Source organism: Parambassis ranga, chromosome 18, assembly GCF_900634625.1.
Source record: "Parambassis ranga chromosome 18, fParRan2.1, whole genome shotgun sequence".
Taxonomy (NCBI): domain Eukaryota; kingdom Metazoa; phylum Chordata; class Actinopteri; family Ambassidae; genus Parambassis; species Parambassis ranga.
The window spans coordinates 5,429,150-5,456,735 of record NC_041038.1 but is presented as its reverse complement, the minus strand read 5'-3'; the positions used below and the strand labels follow the sequence as shown (position 1 = coordinate 5,456,735).

At 39.9% G+C, this 27,586-nt stretch overlaps 1 protein-coding gene across 11 annotated transcripts in view; it reads right to left on the bottom strand.

Annotated features, from left to right (window-relative positions):
- The window catches only part of mark2b (MAP/microtubule affinity-regulating kinase 2b), a 41,652-nt gene extending 15,862 nt beyond the window's left edge, over positions 1 to 25,790 (bottom strand). For 7 of the 11 annotated variants that reach the window (XM_028429375.1, XM_028429377.1, XM_028429382.1 and 4 more), the window contains exons 1-13: positions 24,485 to 25,790; positions 8,731 to 8,895; positions 7,186 to 7,239; positions 5,874 to 5,922; positions 5,611 to 5,676; positions 5,035 to 5,105; positions 4,847 to 4,903; positions 3,044 to 3,280; positions 1,998 to 2,117; positions 989 to 1,091; positions 707 to 819; positions 411 to 485; positions 14 to 71 (exon numbers count right to left, since the gene is read on the bottom strand). In XM_028429375.1, coding sequence (XP_028285176.1) covers positions 14 to 71; positions 411 to 485; positions 707 to 819; positions 989 to 1,091; positions 1,998 to 2,117; positions 3,044 to 3,280; positions 4,847 to 4,903; positions 5,035 to 5,105; positions 5,611 to 5,676; positions 5,874 to 5,922; positions 7,186 to 7,239; positions 8,731 to 8,895; positions 24,485 to 24,535 — 1,219 coding nt within the window. In that variant the 5' untranslated portion in view covers positions 24,536 to 25,790. The remainder of the gene's footprint in view (positions 1 to 13; positions 72 to 410; positions 486 to 706; positions 820 to 988; positions 1,092 to 1,997; positions 2,118 to 3,043; positions 3,281 to 4,846; positions 4,904 to 5,034; positions 5,106 to 5,610; positions 5,677 to 5,873; positions 5,923 to 7,185; positions 7,240 to 8,730; positions 8,896 to 24,484) is intronic. The other 4 variants (XM_028429376.1, XM_028429385.1, XM_028429386.1 and 1 more) reach the window with 2 other exon arrangements.
- Between the last annotated feature and the right edge of the window lie 1,796 nt (positions 25,791 to 27,586).

Sequence of the window (27,586 nt, the reverse complement as noted above, 5' to 3'; positions counted from 1 at the left end):
ACACCAATCTTACCCTGGTCGGTGGCTCTGCGGTTCTGAGGCTTCTGGTTGGATGACACACTGCGCTGTACCTTAGAGACAGGATTCACACAAGTCAGGCAGTAATTCTTAATGTCTCAGAGAATTTACACAGAGAGAGAGGTGTGGAGAGGTAGGAACTATGTTTACAGCATACTCCATACAGAGTGCTATTCAAACATTAAAAAAGGAAACACCGCTAGATTCAAGCACCCGGGAAGGCGGTGGTTCACATGTATTGTAGGCCTGCAATCAAGAAACTAAAAATAAGATACATCAAAGTAGATTCCCAGAGTGTTTTTTTTGTACAAATATGTGGTCAGGGCAGTACTTGTGTCACTGACTGGAGTTGGGAAAACCTCATTGTACGACATTATGTGTTCTCATTATACCTTGTGAGGCGGGGAGGGGGCATTTATGTTGCTTACATCACTTCCTGGCCGAGGTTTGATGCAACCTTCATCAAGCTGAGGGCAGAAAATCAGGGATGTTAATACATGAAGAAGGCAGAGACTGTAATGCAGGTTCAACAAACACAGATAGACGGAATGGTAGTTTTTACATAGTACTGAACTATACTACAAAAATTCTGAGCCTTTTAATACAAAAGGTTAACAAACAAAAAACAATTAGTTAGATACTATGGGAATATAGATGCCAGGCTGCACTCATATCTAAAAAAAATTACCTCGGAGTTCCTATAGTCCAGAAGCAAGTATGTAGCCATCACATCATTGTACTTCTGGTTCACCAGCGAGTCCTGGATCTCCTCCTGAGAGAATCCCATCTGCAGCATGATGTCTGCACACACAGAGCAAAACCAGGTTATAATTAGAATGGTGAACTTACTGTAGGTCCATAATTCTCTCTCTGCGCAAAAGGGGAAAAAGCATCTGAATTCATGCTCGTCTGTGTGCGGAGAAAGCAAGGGAGAAGCTTATCATTTCTGAGTGTGTGATTCTGTGCCTACCTGTCCTCCTGGGGTCCTTGTAATCTGGCTGAGGTTCGATGTAGGGTTTGAGTTCTTCCTCCTCATAGCCCACATTCATCCACCGGTCCCTCATTATCTGCTGCTGGGAGCAAGGCAAACAGACAGATACAAGGGGATATGATGTCAAAGAAAGAGGCAAAGGAGAGGGGGATGAGTATTACCAAGCATATCTTATTTTACTCCATTAGGGTTTTCCTCATGGCTGCTGTGTGGTGTTTTTACTGTGAGTAAGTACAAAACTAGGACTGTGGCAATTCACAAACCCTATGAGATCTGCCTTCTTACACTTACGTATCGCAGAAATAAACAAACTGCATATGTGAGACAACATTTGTCAGTAACTAAATTAACTGGCACCAATATATAGCCTTGCTAAAGCATATTAGACAGGTAACTGTTTGAAACAAATTTAGTGAGCCACACTCCCCCATCTATTGTGTCTTTAATTCTGAAGAAGGCAGAAATGAACAGTCAAGAGACCCTTGCTGATATAAAGGTTAGCAGGGTCCAAGTTCTCTTTACATTCTTTGTTGCTTTAACCTTTAGCATGACCAGCAAAGAACCAACAAATAAAAAATACAGTATCTTATGTAGAGGTAACACTGTTACCCGCCACTCTATGCAAGTACATCAGTTTCCCTGGTTTGTCAGCAACCTAAATTTTTACTGCAAACATGTGACCATCCACTTACATTTTAGTACAACCACTTTTAGTAACTCATAAATCTCAAATTAACATGTATTTACTATGCCTTTAAAAAGCACTTTACACTTCAGCGACAAACTCACATGTAGCTGGTGAAACAAGTTCTGCACTGTATGTGCAGCACACAACATTGTAACAGTCTGGTCTCAAGTGTATTCATAATGTTATTTAAATACACATAATTGAAAAAAAACAACTGCATTCAGTTGATTTTATATTGTATTCAGTATGCCTGCGTCTTTGTGTGTGTGTGTGTGTGTGAAACAATGCACTGTAGTGTACCTCGAGGCTGCCTCTTTTAGAAGGGTTCAGAATGAGGAACTTTTTCAGCAAGTTCTCACAGTCGGTGGACATATAGAACGGAATCCTGTATTTACCACGGAGCACACGTTCTCTCAGTTCCTGGAGACATATAAATGCACATAAAGTCAACAGTAGACATCAAATCTACATTTTTGTTGTGAGCAAATTGTTCAACATGTAGAAATTTTGGATATTTTCAGGTGTTTGAAAAACAGCACCTCATCTGTATTCTGCTACCCCAGTCTTTATCTATTTCAACCCATTAGCTACAGTAACACCCCCAAATGACTAATAGTTTTGTTAGACAAGCGCCACATTCAGTTTAACAAATGTTGGTTAACATTTCAAAAAGCTCACTCTGTGTTTATATACGATCTGGATGATCATTCAGCCACAAGATCATAGTTTTACTACACCTATTAGACTTTTAAACAGCTGTGTAATGTGTAAAACATTTGAAAGAGCTCATTCTGTTGTTTGAGGGGCTGAAAAATCTACCTGAGACTATTTTAGATGTAAATTTTGCATTTTTGTCAGTGCATCAATTTGAGTCACAGCAAAAGTTAAAGACGTTAAAGTTAAACAAATTGCAGGTCTGAAACAAAGCTCCATACTGTAGGAGGCACATACTCAATAATCATAGATTATGTTTCGCAGGCATGTTAATATCAATACCATCACATTTAAAGTGATATCGCCCACCTAAAATGTGTCTACTTCCAGAATGAGTCATATGGGTACTGCACAGTGTAATAGGTGAATGAATTGTGTATAACTAGTTCACAGAAAGCATTGTCTGTTTTTATGTGGCTACTCAGTGCATCACACCATCAAACACATTTGAACAGCTAATACTTGGACTGGCAACTACATTTGACATTCACTCTCTCTTGACTTTAGTTTCTGCATTCTGTAGGGCAGAGGGAACAGAAAGCAGCATGACAAATACTACAGCCACCCACACAATACAGACATCTGCTTATGTAATGCACATGAATATACTAAAACTCTCTCTTCTTTCTGACCTTGAGGTTTTGTCCATCGAAGGGCAGCGAACCGCTGACCAGTGTATAGAGGATCACTCCCAGGCTCCAGACATCTACCTCAGGCCCGTCATACTTCTTTCCCTGGAAAAGCTCTGGGGCTGCATAGGGCGGGGAGCCACAGAAAGTGTCCAGCTTGTTCCCCAGAGTAAACTCATTACTGAAGCCAAAGTCTGCTATCTTGATGTTCATGTCTGCGTCCAGCAGCAGGTTCTCTGCCTGCATGTGGGGGAGAGTGGAAAGAAGCATATTTAACAGATTTATGTTGAACAGAGCAAGAGAATGTGGAACCTTACAGCAAAGGAAACAGTATTAACATGCAGAGATTTGGAATACTAAATGTGCCAAGAAATGAAAAACAAAAACCTAAGATCTGCTTTGTGTGATATGGTAATGTGATATTTTATTTCTGCACACATGGAATTCTTTTTTTACACAAAGGTCAAAGGAATGCCAAGTTTAAAGCTAGGATTAACAGCTGAAAAACAGAGATTAACAAATAGGCCAGCTTGTCATCCAGCAAAAGATTGTTTTGACATGCAAATGACTCTGAAGATAACATATTCTATCTTGTTACAAACAGTTGTCTGAAAACACCTTTTTTTAGGGGGGGAGAAAAAGTTGAGTGAGAAAGAAGGCTTTCAGAGAAATGGTCTGAGGCCTACAAGCAGCACACAATGGGCAAAGTGAACTGTGTGTGTTGTATCTTTAAGCCTAAAGTGAGCCAGTGAGCAAGGAGGCTGGGGTTGCCTAGCAACAGGTGCACTCTCCTTTTCACTTGCTCTGAATACACTGCAGCTTCTGTGTTTTTGAGTGTGCATGCACATTAAATACAACACTGACATCATCTAACCTCTGATCTACAAAATTAATTTAACACAACCTTTGATTTTTATGATGATGCATCAGTGTTGGCCAAAACTAATAAAACTTTTTTTAAGGAAAAACTAAAATGGACCAGATACAGCAGCAGAGATCAAACACTATCACATGGTGGGAGCTATTCTTGAGTTTTAATTTTGGTATACAACAATGTTGTTTTAGTCTCACTGTAACTGCATGCTCATCAAAAATTGTGCTTGCAGTGTAAGGACCTACTAAGCCTGTGCTGAATTTTTACAAAACAACCCCCAGATCAAGAGTGCTTAGGATAAGGTGCAGGATGGTACACATTACAATAATGAGAACTGTATGTCCATCCTCTCATTTTTCATGCTGACAGCCATCATTACCTGATAACATGGAGAAAATCTTTCATGACCATGGTCAAATCAGTGAAAATGTTTATTAAAAAAACTATAAATAACCACCTGGTGGGAAACAAACTGAGAGGTTCCTGTAACAGTAATCATGATAATGTCTCGTCTACAGGTCTGCCTGCTGGCACAATAAGAGGATTTACAACTCTGCATAATACTATGAACCAAAATGACCTGGAAGTGCAATGTGTGTGTGAGTGTGTGTCATTGTTCTGAAACTAACAACGAATGTGTATTGCCTGGAATTAGAAACGGACAGAAAAAATATAATAAGGAGCATGTAAGGAGAGCTGCGCACATAATTTAATGGTGTGTATATAGATGTATGGGTATGTTTGTTTAAGCTCCACCACTCGGAGAAGGACAATATATCATCTATGTGCTTGACCTCTGGGTCGTCTGTTCATCGTTGCAGGATTTTTTCTCTGAACGTCAAATCATGAAAGATTAGAGCTCAGATGGAGCTAGAGTTGTACTTTAATGTGTGTGTGTGTGTGTGTGTGTGTGTGCGTGTGTGTGTTCTCACCTTGAGGTCTCTGTGTACTATACACTTCTGATGACAATACTGCACTGCTGACACAATCTGGACATGTTAAAAATGAGAGAGAATGAAGAAGTGGATTGACTATGAAATAAAAGACAGTTTGTCTGCTTTGCCACAAACCCATTACACAAGTTTTTTTTTTTTTTTGTTTTTTTTTTTTACATACACACCTGTCTGAATTTGGCACGGGCTTCTTTCTCCTTCATCCTGCCATGGGCCACCAAGTAATCAAAGACCTCTCCTGGGAGACCAGAGAAACAGAAGGAGAGCATATTTAGTGTTGGAACCTGGTACTTGTCTCCTTAAAGCTAGGATAAGGGGTCAATGGGACACTGATCTAAACATTGTCCTTCAGTGACCTAAGGTTTAGCACTGAGTTTAAGCCGTTTTATTTTGAAAGTATTTTATTACAGATTTGACATATAACACAAAATAATAATGAAGAATTACAGTCTGTTATTTTTCATGGTTTTATGTTTTGAAGGTAAACAAAAGGGCTGAGTGTGTGCTAGAAAAGGATTAAGACTGATGTACAATGCTTTTTACATTTAATAGCGTCAGAAACCTTCAATGTAAAGAAGATTGTACATTGAGAAAGCTATAAATGAAAGATATGAAATAGACATACAGAAGTCTTGGAAGCCTATATCGAATCATTTTTTTCTGGATGGGGACCATTAACTTATTATCTAACATACTGAGTGCTAAGCTTCAGGGAGAATGATTTCACAGAGACATGCACTTACCTCCACTGGCATACTCCATTACCAGGTACAAAGTCTTCTCTGTCTCTATCACCTCAAAGAGCTTGACTGCAGGTGGAGAGAGAGAGAGAGAGGCAAAGAAAGAGAAGTGGAGGGGGAGGGAAAAGTGAAGTAAAGACAGCAAGCGTGGAAGTAAAATATAAAAAGGATTATTATCTTTTGGTTTCAACATAAGGCCTTGGAAGACCAATTAATCATGGTTCTCTGAGTGATGACAGAGTGGAAACTGTTTTTGTCTGACTCACCTATGTTGGGATGATTTAACATCTTCATGATCCTGACCTCCCGGAAGAGCTGCAAAAAATGAGCCACACTGAGTGCTTTGTATCAAGTTAGAGGGATACGGTGTGGTCGTAAGCTGCTTTTATATTCCATGTCAGATGTATACAATTTCTATGCAAATAATGACGGGAAAAATTTGCATGTATTGTATCATACTTCTCTGAATCATTGCACAGACTCCAGGATCACTTTTAGCGGGTTAGATGACACTGAAACCCTATTTATTTCCTGTTTATGAGAATGTAGATCAAAGTTGCATGGAAAAAACACAAAGGCCACTGATAGCATACCAGCGGGGAACCAAGCAATGCTGGTTTTAATCTAACGTAATTCAAGATTAAAGTGTAAACAAACTTTACACTACAAGTCTCTTCTTGCGATAAAGGTGTGAAGAGGTGAGGAGGAGCTCTCCCCTCATTAGGAATTTATTTCCTCAGTGAGTCACCAGATAAGGTCAGACTAGTGGATACTTTTTGGCTGAACTGCTGCTCAAACAGACAGAAACCTGGAAACCTATTGAAATTAAAACTCATAGAAGTAGCAGCTCAGGTCTGTATTATCCTCTGAACCAGGTAGCCAGCAAAAAAGCTTATTAATTTTCCTTTAACAGCTTGAGCTGTACCAGAAGCAGCCTGCTGTTTTGGAGGTGTAGCACTACTTTTCTTCTCAATGGGCCTCACCAGCAGCTTTGTGTGCTGCTCTTCTCAGCCGACAGACTCTTATTATCACTCATGCAATTTGCATTTCACTAGGAAGCTGTTCTTGTCCTTATCATCCTGCAAATTCAACCTGTGGAGTTTAACTGTAGGGTTTAAATAAAGATGTCTCCATGACTTTTGGCCCCAGTATACATTTGATTTGAAAGTGCGGGCATCTTTATGTTTAGCACAAGTTTGTGAGGCAGTCAGCATTATCATTGGATTAATGCGTTGGGCCTGTCAGTGTCTTTGCTTCATCTCAACATATTCTTGTGCCTTATGTCAGTTGATGGTTTGGTGCATGTTCAGTGTGCAGGCATACATGGCTAACAGTGTGCGTGTAAGTGGACAGACCCCACCCTGCCACGATCAAAGGAAGTAATTGCAGCTTGTTTCCTGTAATTAAAACTCTCTCTGAAAACTAGACCACTTCAGAAACACAGAGAGACTGAGACGAGGACATTTGGGGCAGGAAGAGTGACTTGAAAATGACTTCTGAGAAAAGGGATAAGTAGGACTGAGTTTAAAATTGTGTTTCTCTGTGTATGTCTGTGTGTGTGCGATATAAGAGACCCACCTTCTGCAAACTGGAGGAATTGAGCTGTGTCTTATCAATGATCTTTACAGCAACCTAGAAGCAAAACAACGTGTTCATTTATTGTTAAATGTTTATTCATTTATTACACTTTGCTGCATTGGGTTTAACACATCTTGCTCACACAAACCTGCATAATCACAGCCTGTGACAGCACAGCACAAACACAGACACACTGCTATCTTTTTGGACACATCACAAGCACACACAAATAGAACGATACAATCTCACAGCATTACGTGATAAACACACAATCGCAGCAGGCGACAGTTGCATAATAGGACAGAATAGAGAAGAACACAGAGAGAGATCTGAGGCATGGTTTAAAGCCATGCTGTACTGAGGTCTACAGTTCATAATCCAACAGTGGTCACCAGAATGGAGGAAGATAAAAAAAACAGAACGGGAAAGAAAGAGGAACAAAACAGGAGCTGAAAAAAATAAAAATAGCGAATCAGGCAGATGGGAGGGATTCAAAGTGAGAGCTGCAGAAAAAAAGGATGAAAAGAACAAGAGAAAAAAGGACATGAAGGCAAGGCACAAAGAATTATCTCCTCACAAGGACACAGAGAACAGAGGTCTACTTCTTTCTCCCACTTCTGTCTTTCACTGTTAACTTCCTTAACTTCTCTGGTTGTGCTCATCTGTCTGACTCTTTCATGCCCTCTGATTCCCCCTTGTTTTCTTTGTGTGTGCTCGCCAGCGAGTCACATGGAGTGTTATCTGGGTGTCAGGCACAGAGCTGTCACACATTGACAGAGCCTGCCCGCCCCTCTCTCTTTCTTCTCACATGTAGATCCAGAGTTGACTTGACTGGGCATCAGACAGAGCCCAGCATGGGCTCACAGCAGACAGTGCTCTTCCCTTAAAGGGGCAGACCCCACTACGTTACATCACATCTGGAATTCACAGTAAGCTGGAGACATTTAGGCTTCTCTATTCAAACCGGACAATGGTGATCTAATCTCTTGCAGCAGATGTACTGTCTCCAAAGCCATACAAGCCGCAGATCAGACCAAACCTACTGTGTGTCACAGCGTGAACCCTTCCCTATCCTCAGTAACCAGGAAAACAGATTAACATTTACAGCCCAAACATTTACAGAGTTTTTCCACTTTTAATCATCTTGGCTACTCAATATAGGCTTGGGTGATAATGCACTGGCTGAAAAATATTCTTACTATTAGATTACAAAGCAACACCATCAAGTCTTCTTACATACTAATAATTTCTCAGGGCATGTCAAAGCAGTTTAGTGTTACATTAACTTGCCTTCAGGTTCAGTTTTTCCTTTAAATTTTTTTTTTTCCGCATTGGCTCTATTTGATATTGAAACACTGACTTTGTCTAGTTAAATAAAGAGTCAACAGTAAAGTGTTTCTCTAGAATATGACTTAAGTGGATATAAATAAAAAAAGTCCCAAGTTCAGAAAGTCATGAGGACTCTGGAAGTGGAACCACAGGATAAAGTTAAGATGCCATCTTGCATGTGTTTGTGGGTCATTTTAAGTGTGTGTGCATGCCTACCTCTTTTCCTGTGAGGACATGCCGGGCCAGTTTGACCTTGGCAAAGTTGCCTTTGCCGATGGTTTTCAGTAACCGATAGTTACCGATGTGTGGCTGCTCATCTGATGCGACTGTGACAACAGAGTTCCGACATCGCGGCATGCGGCCAGATGACGACTTAGACTCCTGCAAAGAGTGAAAGCAATACATAAACGTAAGAAGGCAGCAAGTAACAAGAATTGACAAGTGAAACCAAACTCAGCTTTCCAGCTGTTGAAAAAACTGTGTGGCACAGAAAATTGCAGAGCTCGTTATTAAGGTCACTAACTGACCCGTTTCCGTTTCAGACAGCATTTTATTTCTTAGCATAGAAGTGGTCAAAAACAAACAGTAATATGCATAAAAATTAAATACGGTGGCAGTAAATCTTCATAGCATTATGCTTAATGATACTGCAACAATGATTTTAAGCAAAATATTTCAGATGTCAAGCTACTGCCATCTTCTGACCTATTTTCTTAATAAATGGACATATACCATAATACAAGCTCCTGTAAGGAAAACAATATCTAAGATCTAAATCTGTGATCAAAAGCCCCCTTATTCAGAGGCTATAACCACCATTAGGGCATCAACTACATGCAGTAGGTAACTATACACTTCTACACAAACATGAAATGGAAAACTGAACTGTATTTTAGCTACTGTTAAATTCCTACATTCATTTTTACGATGAAGGTATTATATTGATATATGATATTTAAAACGTTATATCCCTTAATACTTGGGTCTGTGCAGCTGTCTGCAAGGGGACTGCTGGATAGTGAAGCTATATGTAAGTCTGATAGCAATGGTTGTCTTTTGTTCTGTCAAAGTGCAGGTGCTGCCACATGATTTTCCTATTGTCAGTGTTAATATGGTTAATGTTTCACACTGCAGCCAGTCATGGCTCACACACAATATCCATCCACTGTGCTGCAGACGTTTTAAAATATATTTTAGCCATGTTGTGTAGGCCAGTAATGTTTTTTAAATTATTTTCCTTTGTATAGAGTTAAATTGCTTCCGTTTAGTTGCAGGAGACAGTAGGTCCCTGGAGTCAAAGACATACCCTAAAAAAAGAAAACAAAACCTTGCTGTACTGGCAAGTTTTGCATGGTTGGCAACTGTGATTGGGTTTCAGCTCCAGGAAAGGGTCACAGCAATTGTGTGTGTGTGAGATCTGAGCGGACAGGTGACAGGGATCAGGGTCAGAGAAGAGGACGACTGGCTCCAGGGTGACGAGACGCAAACACACACACGCACAGGCTGTGACACAAACCACAGCACACACACTAGAGCACACGCTGGTGCACACAAAGGTGAAGGCATGCAGACGTGTGCACAGGCATACATGGAGACATGACTTGAGCTCCCATAGCTTAGATACCAATTGTCCAGTGAAACTCACACTATGACCAGAAGAGTTTTGTACCTCTTTCTTTTGTTCTCCCTTCAACACCAAGTAGTGATTTTATTCACTTAATTATCTCCCTCTAGCTTGAACAAATTAAGAGGCTTGCGTTGTGTCACAAATTACCCACAGACCACATTTTCATCAACACTGTCTTCCTTGTTACCAAATCTTAAACCATGGGAAACAAGGATAGCTATGATTACTTCGATGTGTTTGTGTGTTTCCTTATGATCAAATGTCTGTACCCCCCCCCCCCCCCCCCCCCCCCCAAAAGCCCCCAACACACACATGCACACTCCTGCTGACAGTGCAGACCAGCATAAAGTGTAATAGGCCAGATTAAGCTTCAACACAAGTGGGGGAATTGGGATTAAAAACAAATGACAGTTACATTAAACCCGGAGGACAGGGGAAGGGCCATATGTGGTCTTGTGTGAGGGGCGAAGCAAATGATTTTTATTTTTGGAACATGTGGGGAGAGAGAGGCTGCCAAACTGTCTTATGTGAGCACTATGTGAGACAATGAGAGTTAATATGACCAAAGGGGATTCCTAGATCAACTGGCCTGTACTCACCTCACTCACTTAAAGCTGACAAAATCAAGAGTAGTAACAAAAACTGTTTTTAATAAATGTAATGTGGGTATATACTCTATCCTTTCACCGTCAATGCATTTTCAGATTTATGCTAGATCCTAATTTCACACAGATTCCTCAAAATCTTTGATTTGAAAAGAAAAGTAGTAAAAAAGTAGTAACAACACCCTACTGTGCACACAAACGTGTACATGCGTTTAATGTTTACAAAAACATAACAAAACGAACAAAAAATGGTTTCTTCAGGAAGTTGTCCAGTATTTGTAGTGCATTTTCCTGAATTCCCTTAATTTAATTATTCATTGCAATTTTAAGAAAACGCACTATGACTACTGGAAAGCTTCCTGAAGAAACAAACAGGCAAGAATGTCTTTGGAAAACCAGACCCTATCGCAATTGTAGGACTATATATACAATAAATTCGAATGAATAAAAAACATGACAGACACGTGTACATATATATATATATATATAGTATATAGCTGTAGACACATAAGAGGAAAACCTCCAGCATCCAGAACACAGCTGCAACAGCAGTACCTCCTTAGTCACTCTCTTAAGCTGTGCACTTCCCAAAGAACACCCAAAAACGCAGGTTACCAAGGCTGTATGATGTGTCCTCAGCACTCAACTGAGTACTGACTGTTGCAGTGACACAACTCAATAAGTGCTAAAATGTCCATCATTATCTCCACTTTTTGGATCTCCCTGGGATTGAAGATGCTTGGCCTTTTAAGTATGACTATTCTGAACTGCTTAAAATGCTTCAGAGTTCTTGCCGGTTGTGACGTGCATGTTACACACTAGCATTAAAAACAACAAAATGGCCAGTGCAATACAAACATCACTCCTCTGTGGTCCCAAACACTTGAGTCTTCCTTCTCTCCTATCCTCTTTCATGTCTGACTATTTTTGTCTTCTGATTCTTCCTTCATTTTTGGGCAGCTGCAGGCCAAGCACCCCAGCACACACACACACACACACAGATAAAAACACATACACATACCCTCCTGTCCCCTCGGCTATAATTATAGAAGTGTTGAGGACAATAAGTGACATCATTGTTTTGTCCTCAAATTACTCTGTGGTGTTCAGTATGACTCATGAATACCAACATAGAACTGCTAACATGCACAGTTGAGCAAATAATTTATTTACTTACATTAGGCTGCAGAACACTTCTAATAATTGAAAATAGAACTTCACATTCACGTAAAGATTTGTGGTGGTTGAATACTACGTTGAACATATATTAATTGCAACTCTGTTAATGACAACAGATGTGGACATGGAAGGAGCAGATATAAATCTAGAAACCCAAAGCTCAAAGACAAATACAGGGAGCAAGGTGTATTTGCATGTAACACTAACATTTGGGAGAGATTTCCTTTTTCCAGAAACATTGTCCTCTTGTTGAACCAGGAAAAGGTTAAATATGATCATTGCAAGCCATAAGAACAAATCTTAACAAGATATTTCAGGGTTTCCCACACATAGACCAATTTGTGGTGGTTGTAACGTGATTTTATAACATAGCTATCCTTCCGTTTATTCAACTCTGTGCAACTTTCTCCCTCTCGTTCACACACGCGTACACACTAGGGCTGGGTATTACCATCAATTTCCTAGATCGATTCGATTTCGATTCTTAGGGTTTTAAATTGATTAATCACGATTCAATTCGATTCGATTCGATTCAATCTGAATCGATTCAATCTGCTCTTAAATAATGAAAATATACAATACGTTGCAAAATACACGTCTTTATTTTGTAAATTTGACAGTTCACATGTAACTGTAAACAAAACTGTCTTATCCTATTGTATTAAAAAAAGTGCAAATGTAAAAAGTGCTCATATGAATGTTGCAGAAAATTGCACTTTTTACATGAAAAAATTAGTATTAGTATTAAATATTAACAATCGTAGACAGTAAACTTAAACTGTCACACAGAGATCCTTGTTGAGGAAAAGGAGCTCATTGACATTTGCTGACTGTATTTTCATTCGTGTCACATCTTTCACAGATGTATACATCACGGGGATCACAGTTTCATAGTTTCATTCAGATGTTTACGCTGCACCATAACGTAATGTGGTTCGAGCACCTGAATGAGCTGCCGGAATCCTTCAGTTTCCACTGCCGAGTATGGGCGTAAATCTCTGCAAACAAAAGTTGCGATGGCCTCTGTTGTCTTTATGGGCCACGGAGACTCTGGTGGTAATGCTGGCAGGTCAGGCAGTTTCTTTTGTTTTGCTCCGGGCGGTGTACTGTCGGAAGCTAAGTTTAGCGTAGTGTGGTACCTTGTCAGGTGGTTTCTGAGGTTTGTAGTAAACCTACAATAACTGAGCTCTGATTGGCATATCTTGCAAACTACCTTGGTTTTATCAAGCTCTTCGTCCTTTGTCCTTTTAAACTTGAAATGATTCCACACTTCGGATTTCATTTGGGATGGCTTGCCGAGCGGTGTTTTCCCTGCCTTAGCCATTTTGGCTGCGTGCCTGAATGACGCGACGTACGACTGCGCAGCTGCGTCATCACGCACCAGAGCGCTGAGGGAGGAAAATCACACAACACAAAAAAACTCGATCTCATGCCCTGTGAATCGATAGTGCAAAATTTAAATGGAATCGATCCGAAATCGATTAAATCGATTTTTTTACCCAGCCCTAGTACACACTTAAGCGCACATGCATGTACACACACCAACAGCAGCTGATCTACCCGCTCCTCCTCTCCATGTGCAACACTCGACGCCTCTAAACTGTTAAAGGAAAACCTATATCATTTGCAGAGAGGATGGTCAACGTTATTGATAATGGAACGTCGCACACCCTGATTTAGCATAGACAGAGCTGGTAATGCAGCAAACCATTTGGCGATTTAAAGTGAAATGCTGTTATGGTTGAGATTACGTTATATGCCCATAGTCACATAAACAATAATGCCACCAAAAGCTGTTTTATTTATGAGTTAGTTGCCTTGTCGTGCCTTTAGTAGTTCCATATATCTAATCATATTATTTATGTTATATCACATTACTTATTTGAACCTTTATTTTACCTGAAAATTTTATTTTTCAACACAAGAACAGGCTGACATATGGACTGAGGTCAGTGTTGACTTCATGTATGTGAAATAAAAACCTTCAGCTTCAGCTGTTATTGTAATTCATTCATCCATTCTTTGAATGACACAGAATCTAAAGACTGGAACTAAACTATAGGCACAAATTCAACTAAAAAAAGACAGGTCTTCCTCCAATATAAAGTCCAGGTATTTGTATAAGCAATCTAATACTACTGGCCTGTAATGTATGGAGTTGAGGTGAGGTAAGGTCCAGGCAGGGTTCTAGTAAAAATGTATTTGTCTCATCACTCAGAACTAATTAAGAGAATTAAGATTTAACTGAATAAATTCAAAATGTTTCTTGTAGCTTTAAAAACTGTCATAGATAAGCATGCAGGTGTATTTAACCTGTATAAACTCTGATGACAGACTCGCCGACCGATGTGACACCGGCGCCAAGATGCCACCACAAATTTCCAACTGGTCTGTGGGAAACACTGCATTGGAACAAATCCCAGCACCCAAACAATGTAGACTGGCTAAACGTCAACTTTCTGATATTGTGAGAAATCATACATGTTACATTATTGTCATGAATCGGCAAGCAATTATTGTTTAGTTTAGCCATCTTCTCCCTACAGCCCTTTCACATGCAGACTGCAGAGGTTAAAAGTATAGCACAAAAGACACCAGCAACCAGTTTAATTGACAAAAGTCAAAGCACCTTTTCTCTGAATGCATTTGACTTTAAATTGTGATATTCCTAGTTTCTACAAATATCAATTAAATTGTTGCTACTGTGTGTCAAGCATGTGGTCCTTTTAGTCCACTGCCTACTATGTGGACGGACCATTAGTATAGCGTTTATTTCCGGCCCCCCCAAAAACATTGAGACTCTGGTCCCAACATACACACACAGTGAAAAATCACTGATAAGATGTTTGCAGCTGAAAGCCATTTACTGACACAAGCATTTGCACATGACCAAAACACAGACACACACACAAGGCAATGAAGTTAATCCACAGCAGCCCTGGTTGTGTTTTGACTCGGGCCTCATTATCACTGACCTTTACTAATCTAAGCTCTGGGAGAAGGAACTCTGATACAACCCCACGGAGTCCAGTTAAGAAAGTGAAGTGGCACATGGAGTAAGTAATATATGATAGGCAAAGTGAGGAAGGCATAGGCAAAAACATCATCAACAGCAGGATGGCAACGCAGAGGTTATCAAGAAGGAAGAGAGCATAAAGAGAACATAGCTAACATGCTTTTGAAACATTATTTGCATGGCTGTTAAAAAAACAACACACAAACACACACACAACAGTCCTTCCTGTTTACTGCACTGCCAGATCATGTTTATCAATTATCAATGATAAATCAGATTAGGCTTAAAGACTATTACTCAACCTGTTTTGCTTAACCCTACAATTGCCAGTTTACATTGTTGAGCTTTAATGAGAGAAGCCGAGTCATTTCTTTTTAGAAGAGAAGTAAACCTGTAAAATGCCAAACCATTTTCGTATACACTTTTAAACTCTAAAATAAGGGCTATAATTACAAAGCCATTATTACTGCAATTATACACAATTAAAATATGGCAACTTTTCTGCCAACTTTGGCAACCAACAAACTCATGGCTGTTATTATGAGTTGCTTATTCAGACTGTATGTTTTACATGGCACTTTACACTGCTGTTTTAACTGCTGTTAACTATTAAATGTAATCACAATTTTCCCTTTCATTGGAAATAATTAACTACAAATTAACCACTCTGTCTTTTACTTTAGTTTGTCGGGAGAACAGAACATGATCGAAAACAGACACGTGTGCTGAAACTCAACAATCACAGCATTAGGGGAAAATGTAATAAAAATTAATTAAAAGCCTATTAATGTGGTTAGTTATATAAATAGAGCACTTGTAAATGTGGAGAATATATTTGAGGACATTGTTATACAAATGTGTCTGTATAAGACAAATGTTTGATGCTGATTGCTTCCAGAAAAATAAAAATGTTTTTAAGAATAGAGACATTTTTCTTTAAGCTGGTCAGAACAATCATACCTGCACACAGAACTGAAAAGGCTTTGACTGAACGATAACAAAAACGTTTATAGTGGGTCATACATCTAATCGGATGCCTTTGCATCAAGGGGGAAAAAGAAAGGAAATCGGAAAGCCCAGTCACACACTCCAAGTTCATTAAAGGACTTGTTGTAAGTCAATCTACATGTGACCTCACCATCGAGTTGCCTTCATAAAGCTAATTAAACATGGGCTGGGGAAACGTGTCTGTTCCAACCTGCTGTAATTTGGCAGAAAGATGAGTGTAGTTAACACAGGCTGTGCTCATTAACTACACTTGTCTAAGTTAATCCTGTTTGTTAATTAACACTGCACACACGAACTTGACTTCATGCTCGAAAATGCTGATAAAAACCACATCTTAAGCTTTGCAACTTCAAACTGTTCTTCCCCTACAGCACTGAAAGCAGCACTGCTTAATTGTATACTGGAATATGTGTTAAAAACATAACGTGACAAAAAGGGAATGTTTAGTCTTTAGTATCCTAATACAACAATGAAGCGACATCGCAGTGAGAAAAACTATGGTAACTAAACAGAGAGAGCTTTTAAGCCGTTATATTCTGCAGCTACTAACTAGAACGACTACTGTATGTACTACTTGTAATTACAAGGGAATCCCAAGACAGAATAACACTGGAACCAGTCTAATGAAGGGGAAATGAAAAGGGCAGTTTAAAAGTTACCAAATGCCCAAGAGAAATGCTACTGCACCTGTTTGAGTGTTCTGATTCAACACATAACAGAAAGCCAGTCAAACAGGATTGGTGTATGGAGCTTTGCAAAAATATATTTTTGGCAAGTGAAAGAAATAAAAAGGGACGAATTTAGGTTCTTTCTACACTTCAGTCACACACATACAGTAGAACAGAAGAAAAATCTTGTATTCAGGGTTTAGAAATGAAACAGTCTTTGACAAATAAATGTTAAAATTTACCAGGTGCTCGATAGAAAATTTTAATTTTTGCTAAACATCCGGTACCAGCCGCTTACACAATATTTTACCAGAATTTGGTTGGTGCCAATTTTCCACCCTCTTTGTGCTGCTTTAGTGCAAGCTCATCTCAAATAAAATTCATAATGTATTGATTTTTACCCTACAAGACAGGACAATGATTTTCATGAGGCACACATGGGCATTGGGCCCATTAACTGTGTTGAAACAAAGCAAAAGTGAGTATGTGCTTACAACGGTCTGCGGGGGATAAAGCAGAACTTCATTTCATCACCCTTCTATTTCAATAATCAATGACAGAATATAACTTACTGGTAGTGGTCACAAAAAGTAGAGCCAGTTGAATCAAAACACCGTCTAAAGAGTGTCTATTGTATAATTATAGACACAAAGACAAGGAACTTTTCAGTGATGATGAATGCCTCCAGATGTACAAGCTCAGGCCTCACCAAATTCAGAACAGTTTACCTCATCTAAAAACTCAACTGGGCAATACGCAATCTACATTGGTGCTTGTTAGGGCTGTCCCGATCCGATATTGATATCGAATATCGGTCCGATATCAGCCAAAAAAACAAATATCGGATTTTATCGGAAGGCATCTAAAATCTCTGATATCAACGCTCTGATAAAAGTAGGTGACGCTTCACACTCAACAAGTGTGTGTACGTGTGCGACTGTAGCAAGGAGAAGACATGTCGGCTGTGTGGCAGTATCTTTCCTTACAGTCGGACAAAGACATTGCAGCTACGTGCAAAACTTGTCATGCTCACATTTCCCGAGGAGGCACAGAGGCAAGGAAGTTTAATACGACCAACCTCATTGCACATTTGAAGCAGCACCACAAACAACAATATGAAGAGTTTAAGAAGATCACCGAGGCGAAAAAACAAATATCCTCTCCCTCCCTCAAACAACCAACGCTGGGCGAAACATTTCAAAAGCGTGACAAACTCCCACGGGACAGCAAAAGGCATTAGCTATAACAGAAAAGATAGGCCAATTTATTGTGCTTGATGACTGGCCCCTGTCTGTGGTGAGTAATGTCGGGTTCAAACGCTTACTTGAGCACCTCGAGCCTCGCTACATTATCCCTAGCCGCCACTCCATTGTCGACAAAACTATGACCCAGATGCATGAAGAAGCTAAGACGTTCATTGCCAGACACGTAGAGAAAGCTAATGCTGTTAGCTTCACCACCGATATCTGGACCTCAAGCCATTCTCCGCTGTCCTTATTGAGTCTGACTGCGCACTGGATAGACAATGAGTTTACATTGCAGAGAGCAGTGTTACATGCACGCGAGTAACACTAATAGCGAGTAACAGTAAGAGTAGTCAGCAGTTTAATAACTGACTGACATTGTTTTCTGTTCTTGTTATTAGAGAGGTGTGTTTATTTTGTTTACACTATTTGTTTAAGACTAAGAGCAATGACCACATTGTTTTGGGCCCAGTTAGTAAAACTGGAGCTGTGTGGACTCTTGAGTTTGAGCAGTTGAACAGTGAACAATATTGTTGTTGGTTTTGTGTCCCTGCTCTCAGTTCTCACCATAGTGAGCTTGCCCCTTATTTTTTTTTACTTTTGTATTTTATTCAATTGTTAATAAATGGGTCTTTCTCATACCTACTGCTTCTGACAATTTATAAAGCCTTTTCTAACATTCCACTCTACAAAATTTTTAATTAAAGTATGTATGATATGTGTTGAGTTAGTGTTTAGTGAATATCGGCTCAATATCGGTATAGGTCGATATTCATGGCTGCAATATCGGTATAATATCGGCAGTGAAAAAGTTGATCGGGACAGCCCTAGTGCTTGTCTATTCATACTAAGCAGACAAACTCAGCACAACCCAAGGCCAAGTAAATGTGTGAGAGGCTGCCTTACTTTAGCAAGGTAGTGTCACACTAGGTCTCAGTTTGCCGTGAATGTGTGTGTTCTTTTGACTCTGGATTACCCTTACTCCCTAGGTATGGGTATGTGTGTATATCTGTGCGTGTGCATGTTTGTGTGTGCATGCCAAATCAATTCAGAGCTGGTGTTTGCTCTGCTGCTGTCACAGTTGGGACACACTGCATAGCACTTCCTTGTGTGCCCTTGTTCTGCTGCTATGCAACTCCCTGGGTGTGAGCAGTGCATGCAAGCCACCAAAGTAAACAGGTCTGTGTAGCTTGCACAGGGTGGCTGCTTTGAAATGCTGATTGATATATATGGCTTGATGAAATACAGGTTTTCACTTGATGCCTGGACACTTCACTAGATATAAATATGGCCTTGGCTAAGACCAAAACCAGCTTTACACTTATATGAGAAAGATCAGAGGGGACCTATTTTTTAGGTCATCCACTGACTTAAGTGATCACAAGTCTATATTTGCAAGGAAGGATAGATTTTTTTATGTCCCTAGCGAACCAACCTTCTGTAGAAACCGTAGTAAAACTGTTGAGAGTAAATGACTAAGGCCATAAGCATTTGTATTAACAGAACTAATTTGGGAATAGATTGTATTTAATCCAACTTAATGTAGCCTGATTGTGGTGCTTTTACTGTTTGTTGTGGGTTTACTACATGGTTTAACCCCTCCAATAACCCAATTTTACCTTGTTGACTGAATTTTCAGGCTCAGTGTGACTAAGCAGAGATAAGTAAATTTAATCCTGCAGCAATAACTGCACACAGTGGGGAGCTCAGGCTGGTCACAAGTTGGGACTAAACACATTTTCAAAGATGGGTAAGTAGTAAGATACATGACAAACTGTCTGACACAGATTGTCTTGGGAACTATGTTTTGGATAATAAGCAGCATTAATACTACTTCAGAGCACAGTGGCACCTTGAATGTTTGCACCTACCCAAGTACTTAAAAGCCTATTTTGTAAATTGATATTAAAACTGTCACTTTTTTTACATTAAATTTCAACAACACAGTTCTCCATAAATTAATAAAGTGGGCAACCTTAACCTTCAGCTTTTCACCAAGCAATCCTTTACTTGTTAAGATTGCAGGAAGAAGTCCAAGTGACAGCAGACAGAGCAAAAGCACTAAAATCCATGCTCCTTCACCTGAATGACGTCAAGCCCTTTAAATTGCAGGTCTACAGTTAGCTGCCACACCTACCACTCTGCTCAACTGGAAAGGCCTGTTTTAGCTTTCTCTTATAAAATCCAACACACAAAGCACTGGATTTTACTGCATTGTTAGTTTAACACCTTGGCAGCACATGTCTGTGCTATAATCCTACTGGACCTCCAAGTATAATGACTGAAGATGTTAATTTTATTCCAATTAACTGAACATATCTTTGTGAAGAGAAAATGCGGCACTGCTTAAATGTGTGTGTTGCCAGGAACAAATGTGAATGTGAGTAAATGATCTTGTGTGTGTGTGTATATCTGAGGCAGGTTCTCTGTTGCTAGGGCCCTGGCTAGCTTTGTCTTTCTGTTCATCTGCCTAGTGACGGGTCTGGTAAGGAGAGAAGCATAATTTATGGTTTCCTGGGCGTAACAGCCACACGTGTGTATGCGTGTGCGTGTGTGGGAGTGTATGCATGTGCTATAGATTTCTTATGTGATGACTCATTCAAGGAGGTCATGAATGGAGAGTGGCAAAAATGCGAGCACTGGAATACTAAAATATGTCTTTACCAACATTCAGCGTTGCCTGTCCTTTTCACTTCCATTATGTCAGATGAAACACACCAAACTACGCTCACCCATACTTTATAATATCATTCCTAATGTGTTTGCCTTGTCTCGTGTTTGTTGCTATGATGCCTGAAAGCATTTTGTCTGGCTCACCGTTTCATTCCTGGTGCAGGTTAGAAAGGTTACACACAGAAATATACCTGAAAATGCCCCGACTGAACAACAAAGCTTGTACCTAATATTTCTTGCTGTGCTGTTATATAGATGGTACAGTTCCCACCATCTACCTTGAAGCCATGCATCTGTCGTGGTTACTTTATAAATCTTATTTCTAATGTTATATATATATTAATTCTATAATTTTGGACTAATTTCATCTACAGTGCACCAAAAATGAGACAAAGAAGCATCTACAAACCAGTTGCAAAAATGCAGGAAGGAGGCCAACATCTATGAAAAATTTAACACATTTCATAACATCTCAGCAAGTTCTGACTATTACTGTACATCATCAGAACTGAATAGTGTAAACAGTGATGCTGTCCTGCATTTCCCCAAGAACTGTAAAACTGTGTATGTACAGCAATCCAATAACCAAGTGGTAGGGGTGCGTACCACATGAGTACAAATGCGGTCAAGCGGCGAGTCCCCAGTTTGGTTCTTGGCCAGGAGGATCTTTGCTGCATATCATTTCCCTGCTTTCAAGCTCATTTTCTGTCTGTCTGCACTGCTCATCAGCCACAGCCAGCACTAGAAACTCGTCTGTGTACCTAGCCTAAACAATGTGTGAGGTCTGAACATGTTTCATACAATATATGTGTGGAAAATGTCATGTGCATTGTTTTTGTGCATGTGCATTTCTATACATATGGTCTCCCTCTACAATCAGGAAATGTCTTACTTGGATATATTAATGGCTTAATTCCATTCCACCTTAATAAGGGGATGATCTATCTTGCTCTGCTAGTGTGGAACAACCCAAAGACATGAAGGATAAAATAACATTTGAAGAGGCAGACCAGTATTTCTAGCTGCATTCACGTCAACAACCATGGCTCAGAGAATAGAGAGAACACTGTAAAACAGGAAATCAGACAAAATGGACATGTCTAAGGGAAGTGGAAAGGGCAAACCTGTTAATAGCAACAAACAAATTGCATCATGACACAATTTGTTACCTAAATATCCAGCAGTTCATAAGACAAAATACATTGTGCCTTTTATTTTCTTGGGTCTCTGTATTACATACAAAACCCAGTTATTCTTTGTTAACCTGTGTTAGTGAGTGACGCATTAAAGTAAGTTCCTCATACAAGAAGCATGAAGCCTTGCAACATGTCTGATCAAAGCCATTTGATATCTGCCATTTGACACCATCAAATGTCCTCTACATTTGACAGCTCTCTTATGATATGCAATGCAATTGTTCACAACAATATTAAGCCATCTTGTCTGTAACTTTTATCCCTACACTTCTATAACCATTAACTCACAGACTAGTAGGAAGTAATCATGTGTAAAAAAAAAGCTAAACTACATTCTAGCTAAGTAGCCTATTGGCAGACACAAGTTAAAAAGGAGTAAAGATGTGTTTTCAACTAGCACACTGGTTGATCAAATCAAAATATATGCTCAAGTGTCTGACAGGAACAGCGTTATATCAACAATCAGCCCATCCTCATGTCCGTTGCCATTTTGTCCTGTATCCTGAGACCCGACACCAAAGGCTTTCTATACATGGCCTTTAAAACAGACTGTGTGGGAGTATCTATCTGTGACCTTTTGCCTACAAACCTAGTTAAGATTTTACCATGAAACCAAACCTTTTTTCTTTCACCCCTACATCCTAACTGGATGCTGATGTACAATGAATAATGATTCATTCACAACACCACCACTAAAAGGCAACACAAGGTGCTGCTAGAAGTCACACAAACACAGAATAGGCAGAAGTTCAGTTTAATATATTATTATGACCAAAACACTCCACTACTGTGTGTCTTATATTATGTGACAAGATATTACAGCAGCAGCACCATTTCCAATTATTCTAATACCGGTAGTTATGTACAGTTTCAAGTTTTTGCACACAGTATATTGGTGAATGACTATATTAGAGATGCCCGGGCTATGTGTACATATACACAAATGGCTTCAACAACACTTATATAACCAGCAGTATTATACCTGACCTCTGTTCCCAGAAGTGTGTAGCAACGTGAGAATATGTACATTTCACTCTGGGTGCGTGTATTACTTGCCAACATTAACACACCAGTATAGCTGTCAGTTCGCTTTCACACTGGAAATTAAAGCAGTGACCTGCTGTATAATGACATGCCGGCACAAACGCTGACAGAATCAGTGAGATCGTGGTATTAACAGATAACTTCTGTCAGCATTTCAATTTTACAACACGCAAAGACAAACACAATCTTTGGACCCATGCATTGACTATCAAGTCTACTTATTGGCTGGTGAGAGTAGCAGGTCTCCCATCTCATTGGCTGATCAACTACCATTCACATCTGGGGTTTTTTTGTCTTTTCTGTCAAATTAAAAACAGTTTGAGAGAGGATTAGGATCTTTTGACACTGGAAACAAGCTCTATTTTGTAACCTTTCCCTCATATATACTAGGTTACATTTCCTTCATACCCACTGTCAATACCGACTACCAATGATAGCACAAATCAAATGTTTGATGTGTGAAGATTTTCCCCCTTTGCGTCACTACATGCTTCAAAGCCACTGACCAACTGCTGAAAAAATCCATCACACCAAATCATCGCCGCAGCTACATTATCGTACCTATAGATCCTCAAGCAACCCAAATATAGAAACAGGTTTAGCATAACACATACTAACATCATCCACTGGCTGCACTGTCAACATGTAGATACATTTTTTTTTCCGCCCAAGATTTTGAATTGAAGAAACGAACACCATGTGACAACACTTGTCAACAGCTGTTCAAGTAATGCAAGTCATGGTTTAAACTGGAAACTATAATGGCTTTCATGTGAGCGTGTGTGGCTTTTTATAATAACAAGATAAAGCTGTCTACAAGATTAAGACAGATACTGTAGTCTTGGAAGTAAGGGCTTTGTTCCAGTCTTACGACACTGGAGCAGAGCCAAGAGTTTTCTTTAACTTTTAAACTTCGAAAAAACACTCAAAGTGATGTTCTAACCAGCTGTATGGAAGAAAAATTACTTGAATCTGGGAACAAGAAGCACACTGTCTTTTTTGAGAGCTTTCACAGCTGATGAACAGGAGCTTCTAATGTGTTTAGAAGCGGATATGGGTCAGCAGCCTTGTTTTAGGTCAGAAGAGGATGTGTATTGTTTGTGTGGCTTCAATCGCCCCCCCCTGCATCAACGTGCATCAAATTCAGAAACTACACATACAGAGCATCTGGTAGCCAGTTTTAAACAAAAGGTCTACTGACTTTATTCAGTGTTATGACAGCAACCCACAAACAATGTCAACTTTTCCTTCCACTGAATTGTGAGAGGAAAATGAAACACCATGAAATAAAAACTAGTATCCAAAGAAACTGTTACACTAATATCTTCAGAAAATAACAAGTTACTTTAGACAAAACTAAATTATGAACACTAGCTTCTGCATTGTCAGCCCCGTGAAGTTTTTGTGGAACTGGCCAACTATACTGTGTATTGTAAGAGGTCAAAGGACAGTAAGTCAAGTCGGAGGACATGCCCTAAGACACAGACTAAACATGAGCCTAAATTTGCTCTCCCTATTCTCTAAGGAATGGGAAATCCAGTTTGAGTGTGTAGGCAGGCTGGTGAATCACTGCTGTGTGGCAAAGACAACAGAGACAAAAAGGACTGTACAAGGCCGAACGGGCATCTCTTCACACCAAGAAAGAACTTTAAATGATGAAAATCATCGATTACAATATTTTTATAGATTTAATATAGAGGTACATCTTACCTGGCCGGCTGAATTTTCAATGACCTGCACCAGTGGGAGCCTTGCTGACATTTTTGAAAGACTTGGGAGTTGCAAAAACAGGGAAAAGGAACGGTGAAACAAGAAAAAGTCAGTTTCTCTGGCGCATTTAAAACGTATATAGCCGATAGTGGAGTAAAAATTCCAGCAGATGTCCAGTGCTAGCCAGCTAGCAGCACGACAGATAGCCTGTGAATCAACAAGTTGAATCCCACATCAGCGGCTAGCTCAGTTAGCCAGCTAGCTAGAAACTAGCTAGCAGCAATCGCACGTCCCATGTTTGTCAACAAGCACAAAGCAGGAAAAACAACGTTTTCGGTTTGGGTGTAAATACATTCAGTTCTCAGTTATCATTTGTGAGCGTCAGCAGTAAGCGATGTGTTGTAGATACACACGCTACAGCCTGGTACTGTGACGTTTTGGCGAGATAGCAACTTGTGCTAGCCTGAAGAAAAGTTAGGCAATGGTTGTATTAGACCAGACAAGGTTCAATTAGGTGGCTAACATGCTAACCAGTAAGGTTGCTAACTAACGTCTGGGTAAGCCCCGGCTGTCGCCAAATTTTACAATGTATGCTTATCCAGCGACGTTTTCATAACCAAGTGTCGTCGTTTTTCTTTCTCTTCTTGTGACAGAAACGTTTCCTTTCAGGTTTCAAACCAGGTCCAGGGTTTGCAAACTTTCAGGCCAAAGTTATTCCCGACGAGGTCTCGACCTTCCCAACTCACACAAAACAATTCAAAATATTCCCAGATATCCGGAGCAGCGTATCCAAAAAATAAAAATAATACTTTGTAAAATGCTCACATGACAGGTGAGAAACACGAATTAAATTGTTGCGCTAGCTAATTGGTTGGTGGATATTAGCCCATGAAGCTAGCCAATTTAGCGTTTCTTTCGAGGCAAAGCTAGCTAGTTAGCTTATTCCCCAGCGACCGCAGCGGCGGTGACTGCCTCAGAGCAAACCACAAAACTCAAAATCCACGGAAATCACCGGCGCTCTTCCTTGTGTTGCGTGATTGGAATAAGGTCGTTCACCAGTGCTGCACTGCAGTGTGGCGATACACCAGTTCGTCCTGTCGGTACACCGACTATTATCCCAGTGCCCAGCCGACTGAAGGAGGAATCATCAAGTTGTAAAATCCATTATCGACATAGAGGGGTTTTCTTATTAGGAGGTGCGTGTCACGGGCGACAGGGGGAGAAAGGCGAGGAGCTGCGCCCGAATGCAGTCTATGCGCACGATCCTGCCCTGATACCGGAACAAGCTCGCGGCAACATGGCTGCTTGCACCACGACAGAAAGAGGAGGATTGGAGAGGGAGGGAGTTCTGCGTTCGGCTCTACTCGGATTATTTCCGAGCTCATGTTGCTGACCGCCATTCTTCCAGGTTGGTAACTGGCAGGTGCAATAGGGTGTTCTTCACAGGCACGTAACATAGCTATACACACAGGCAGCGGATTGTTTTTAAGATTAAAAAACCAGCTCCCAAGAATTACCACAGCCTTTTTGATTATTAGCAAATTATTTGAAGTTTGAATGTATATTATCATTACACACGTGTCTAAATGTTCCCGTGAACAAAATGTTCCAGCTAAACACTGCGTTAGTTAGACCACTAGATTTAGATTTTTGCATGATCAGATCATAAATTATGATGATTACTACAGACATCAGTCAAAATATAAAACAGTGAATAGAAAAGCAGTAATGCACATGAGCTTAGTGTGACATTGACAAACCTTTCAGCTGAAAAGACTCAGAATGTTAATTAACACCCTACAAAGCAGCCCAGTTACATTTTATTCCATTTACAATCCTGGTCACACATACACCTCTTTTTTTTTACACTTCCTGTATCTCTCTGGAAACTCCTGTTCTGCAAGCAACACACACCTGGTGACTACAGTTCCTGAATATTTCTCCTGTGGAGTCACAATTAGTTCTAAATGAAAATGACACTAGTAACTTGGTCATTTTATTTTTTATTCATTCATTAAACCACAGTACAACATACAGTTTTATTTTAATTGATCTTACCCTTCAGCCAATCAAAACATTAGGGGCCCCCCCTTCTCTATACGTGTGACAGCAGCCATAACCACTTCAAGTTACTTAGCAACAGCTGGGTACTCACTAAGATAGTATGACTGCCGTTAGAACTATGAACTCAATTAGGACATCTGCAACGCTAAATATTCACCATTTTACACAATGCGAGGATGTTACGCAGAAAATAAAAGAGAATTCAGGAAATGAAGGGGGTATGGGAGGCGAGTTAGGAATGGCTGGGAGAACGTCCAACTGGCAGGATTTCCCGATGAATCAAGAGGAAAAAAAATCACCTCCCTGATGATGGAGGGAGTGCACTCAGGGGTATGCACACAGTTACAACAAGCAAAAGCCCTTGTTTTTAATGTATATATGTTAATCTATGGTCATTAGTGCAGAATCAGTTGTGACATTTTCTACAAAATCAACCTGTTCTGGCAGAATGTGAATGTGTTTTTTTAATTGTGGAGAGTGGCAGGATGATGGAGAGGATGCCACATTTACTATGGAAAAATATCTGAAAATACCTCAGCTGTTTATGGTAATAAACTCAATGACACCTGTTTTTTTGGGGACATTTTAACAGGAACCTAGTTTGTTGCTGAGGAAAATGTGCGGATGCGTTGCCATCTGCAGGATGACTGCAGGTATTACAAGCTCTGTCAGTCCTTCCATCTGAGTCCAGCAGGACTATATAACCCTCATGTATTTATACACACATCCTACAGACTGCTTCCTGCTGTGAGTTAAATATCTGGATTGATAAGCATTTTAATTGGCAGCGTTTGCTTTGGAGGAAAAAAAACAACAACGCTGTGAGTAGGAGGTTGAAATTGCAGCTGATCAGTGTATTTTAAGTGTTCTTGAATGCACATTAAAAAGCAGCCTCCTATCTCAGAGTGCCAGAATGTAGCCAGCCAGATTGAGGCTGTTATAACAGTTATTTTTAATACGTAGTCAGTAATTCTGCCCAGATTCTCAGCTGAAAAATGTACCTTAGTCATGCTGTCTGAGTCAGTGGTGATAAATATT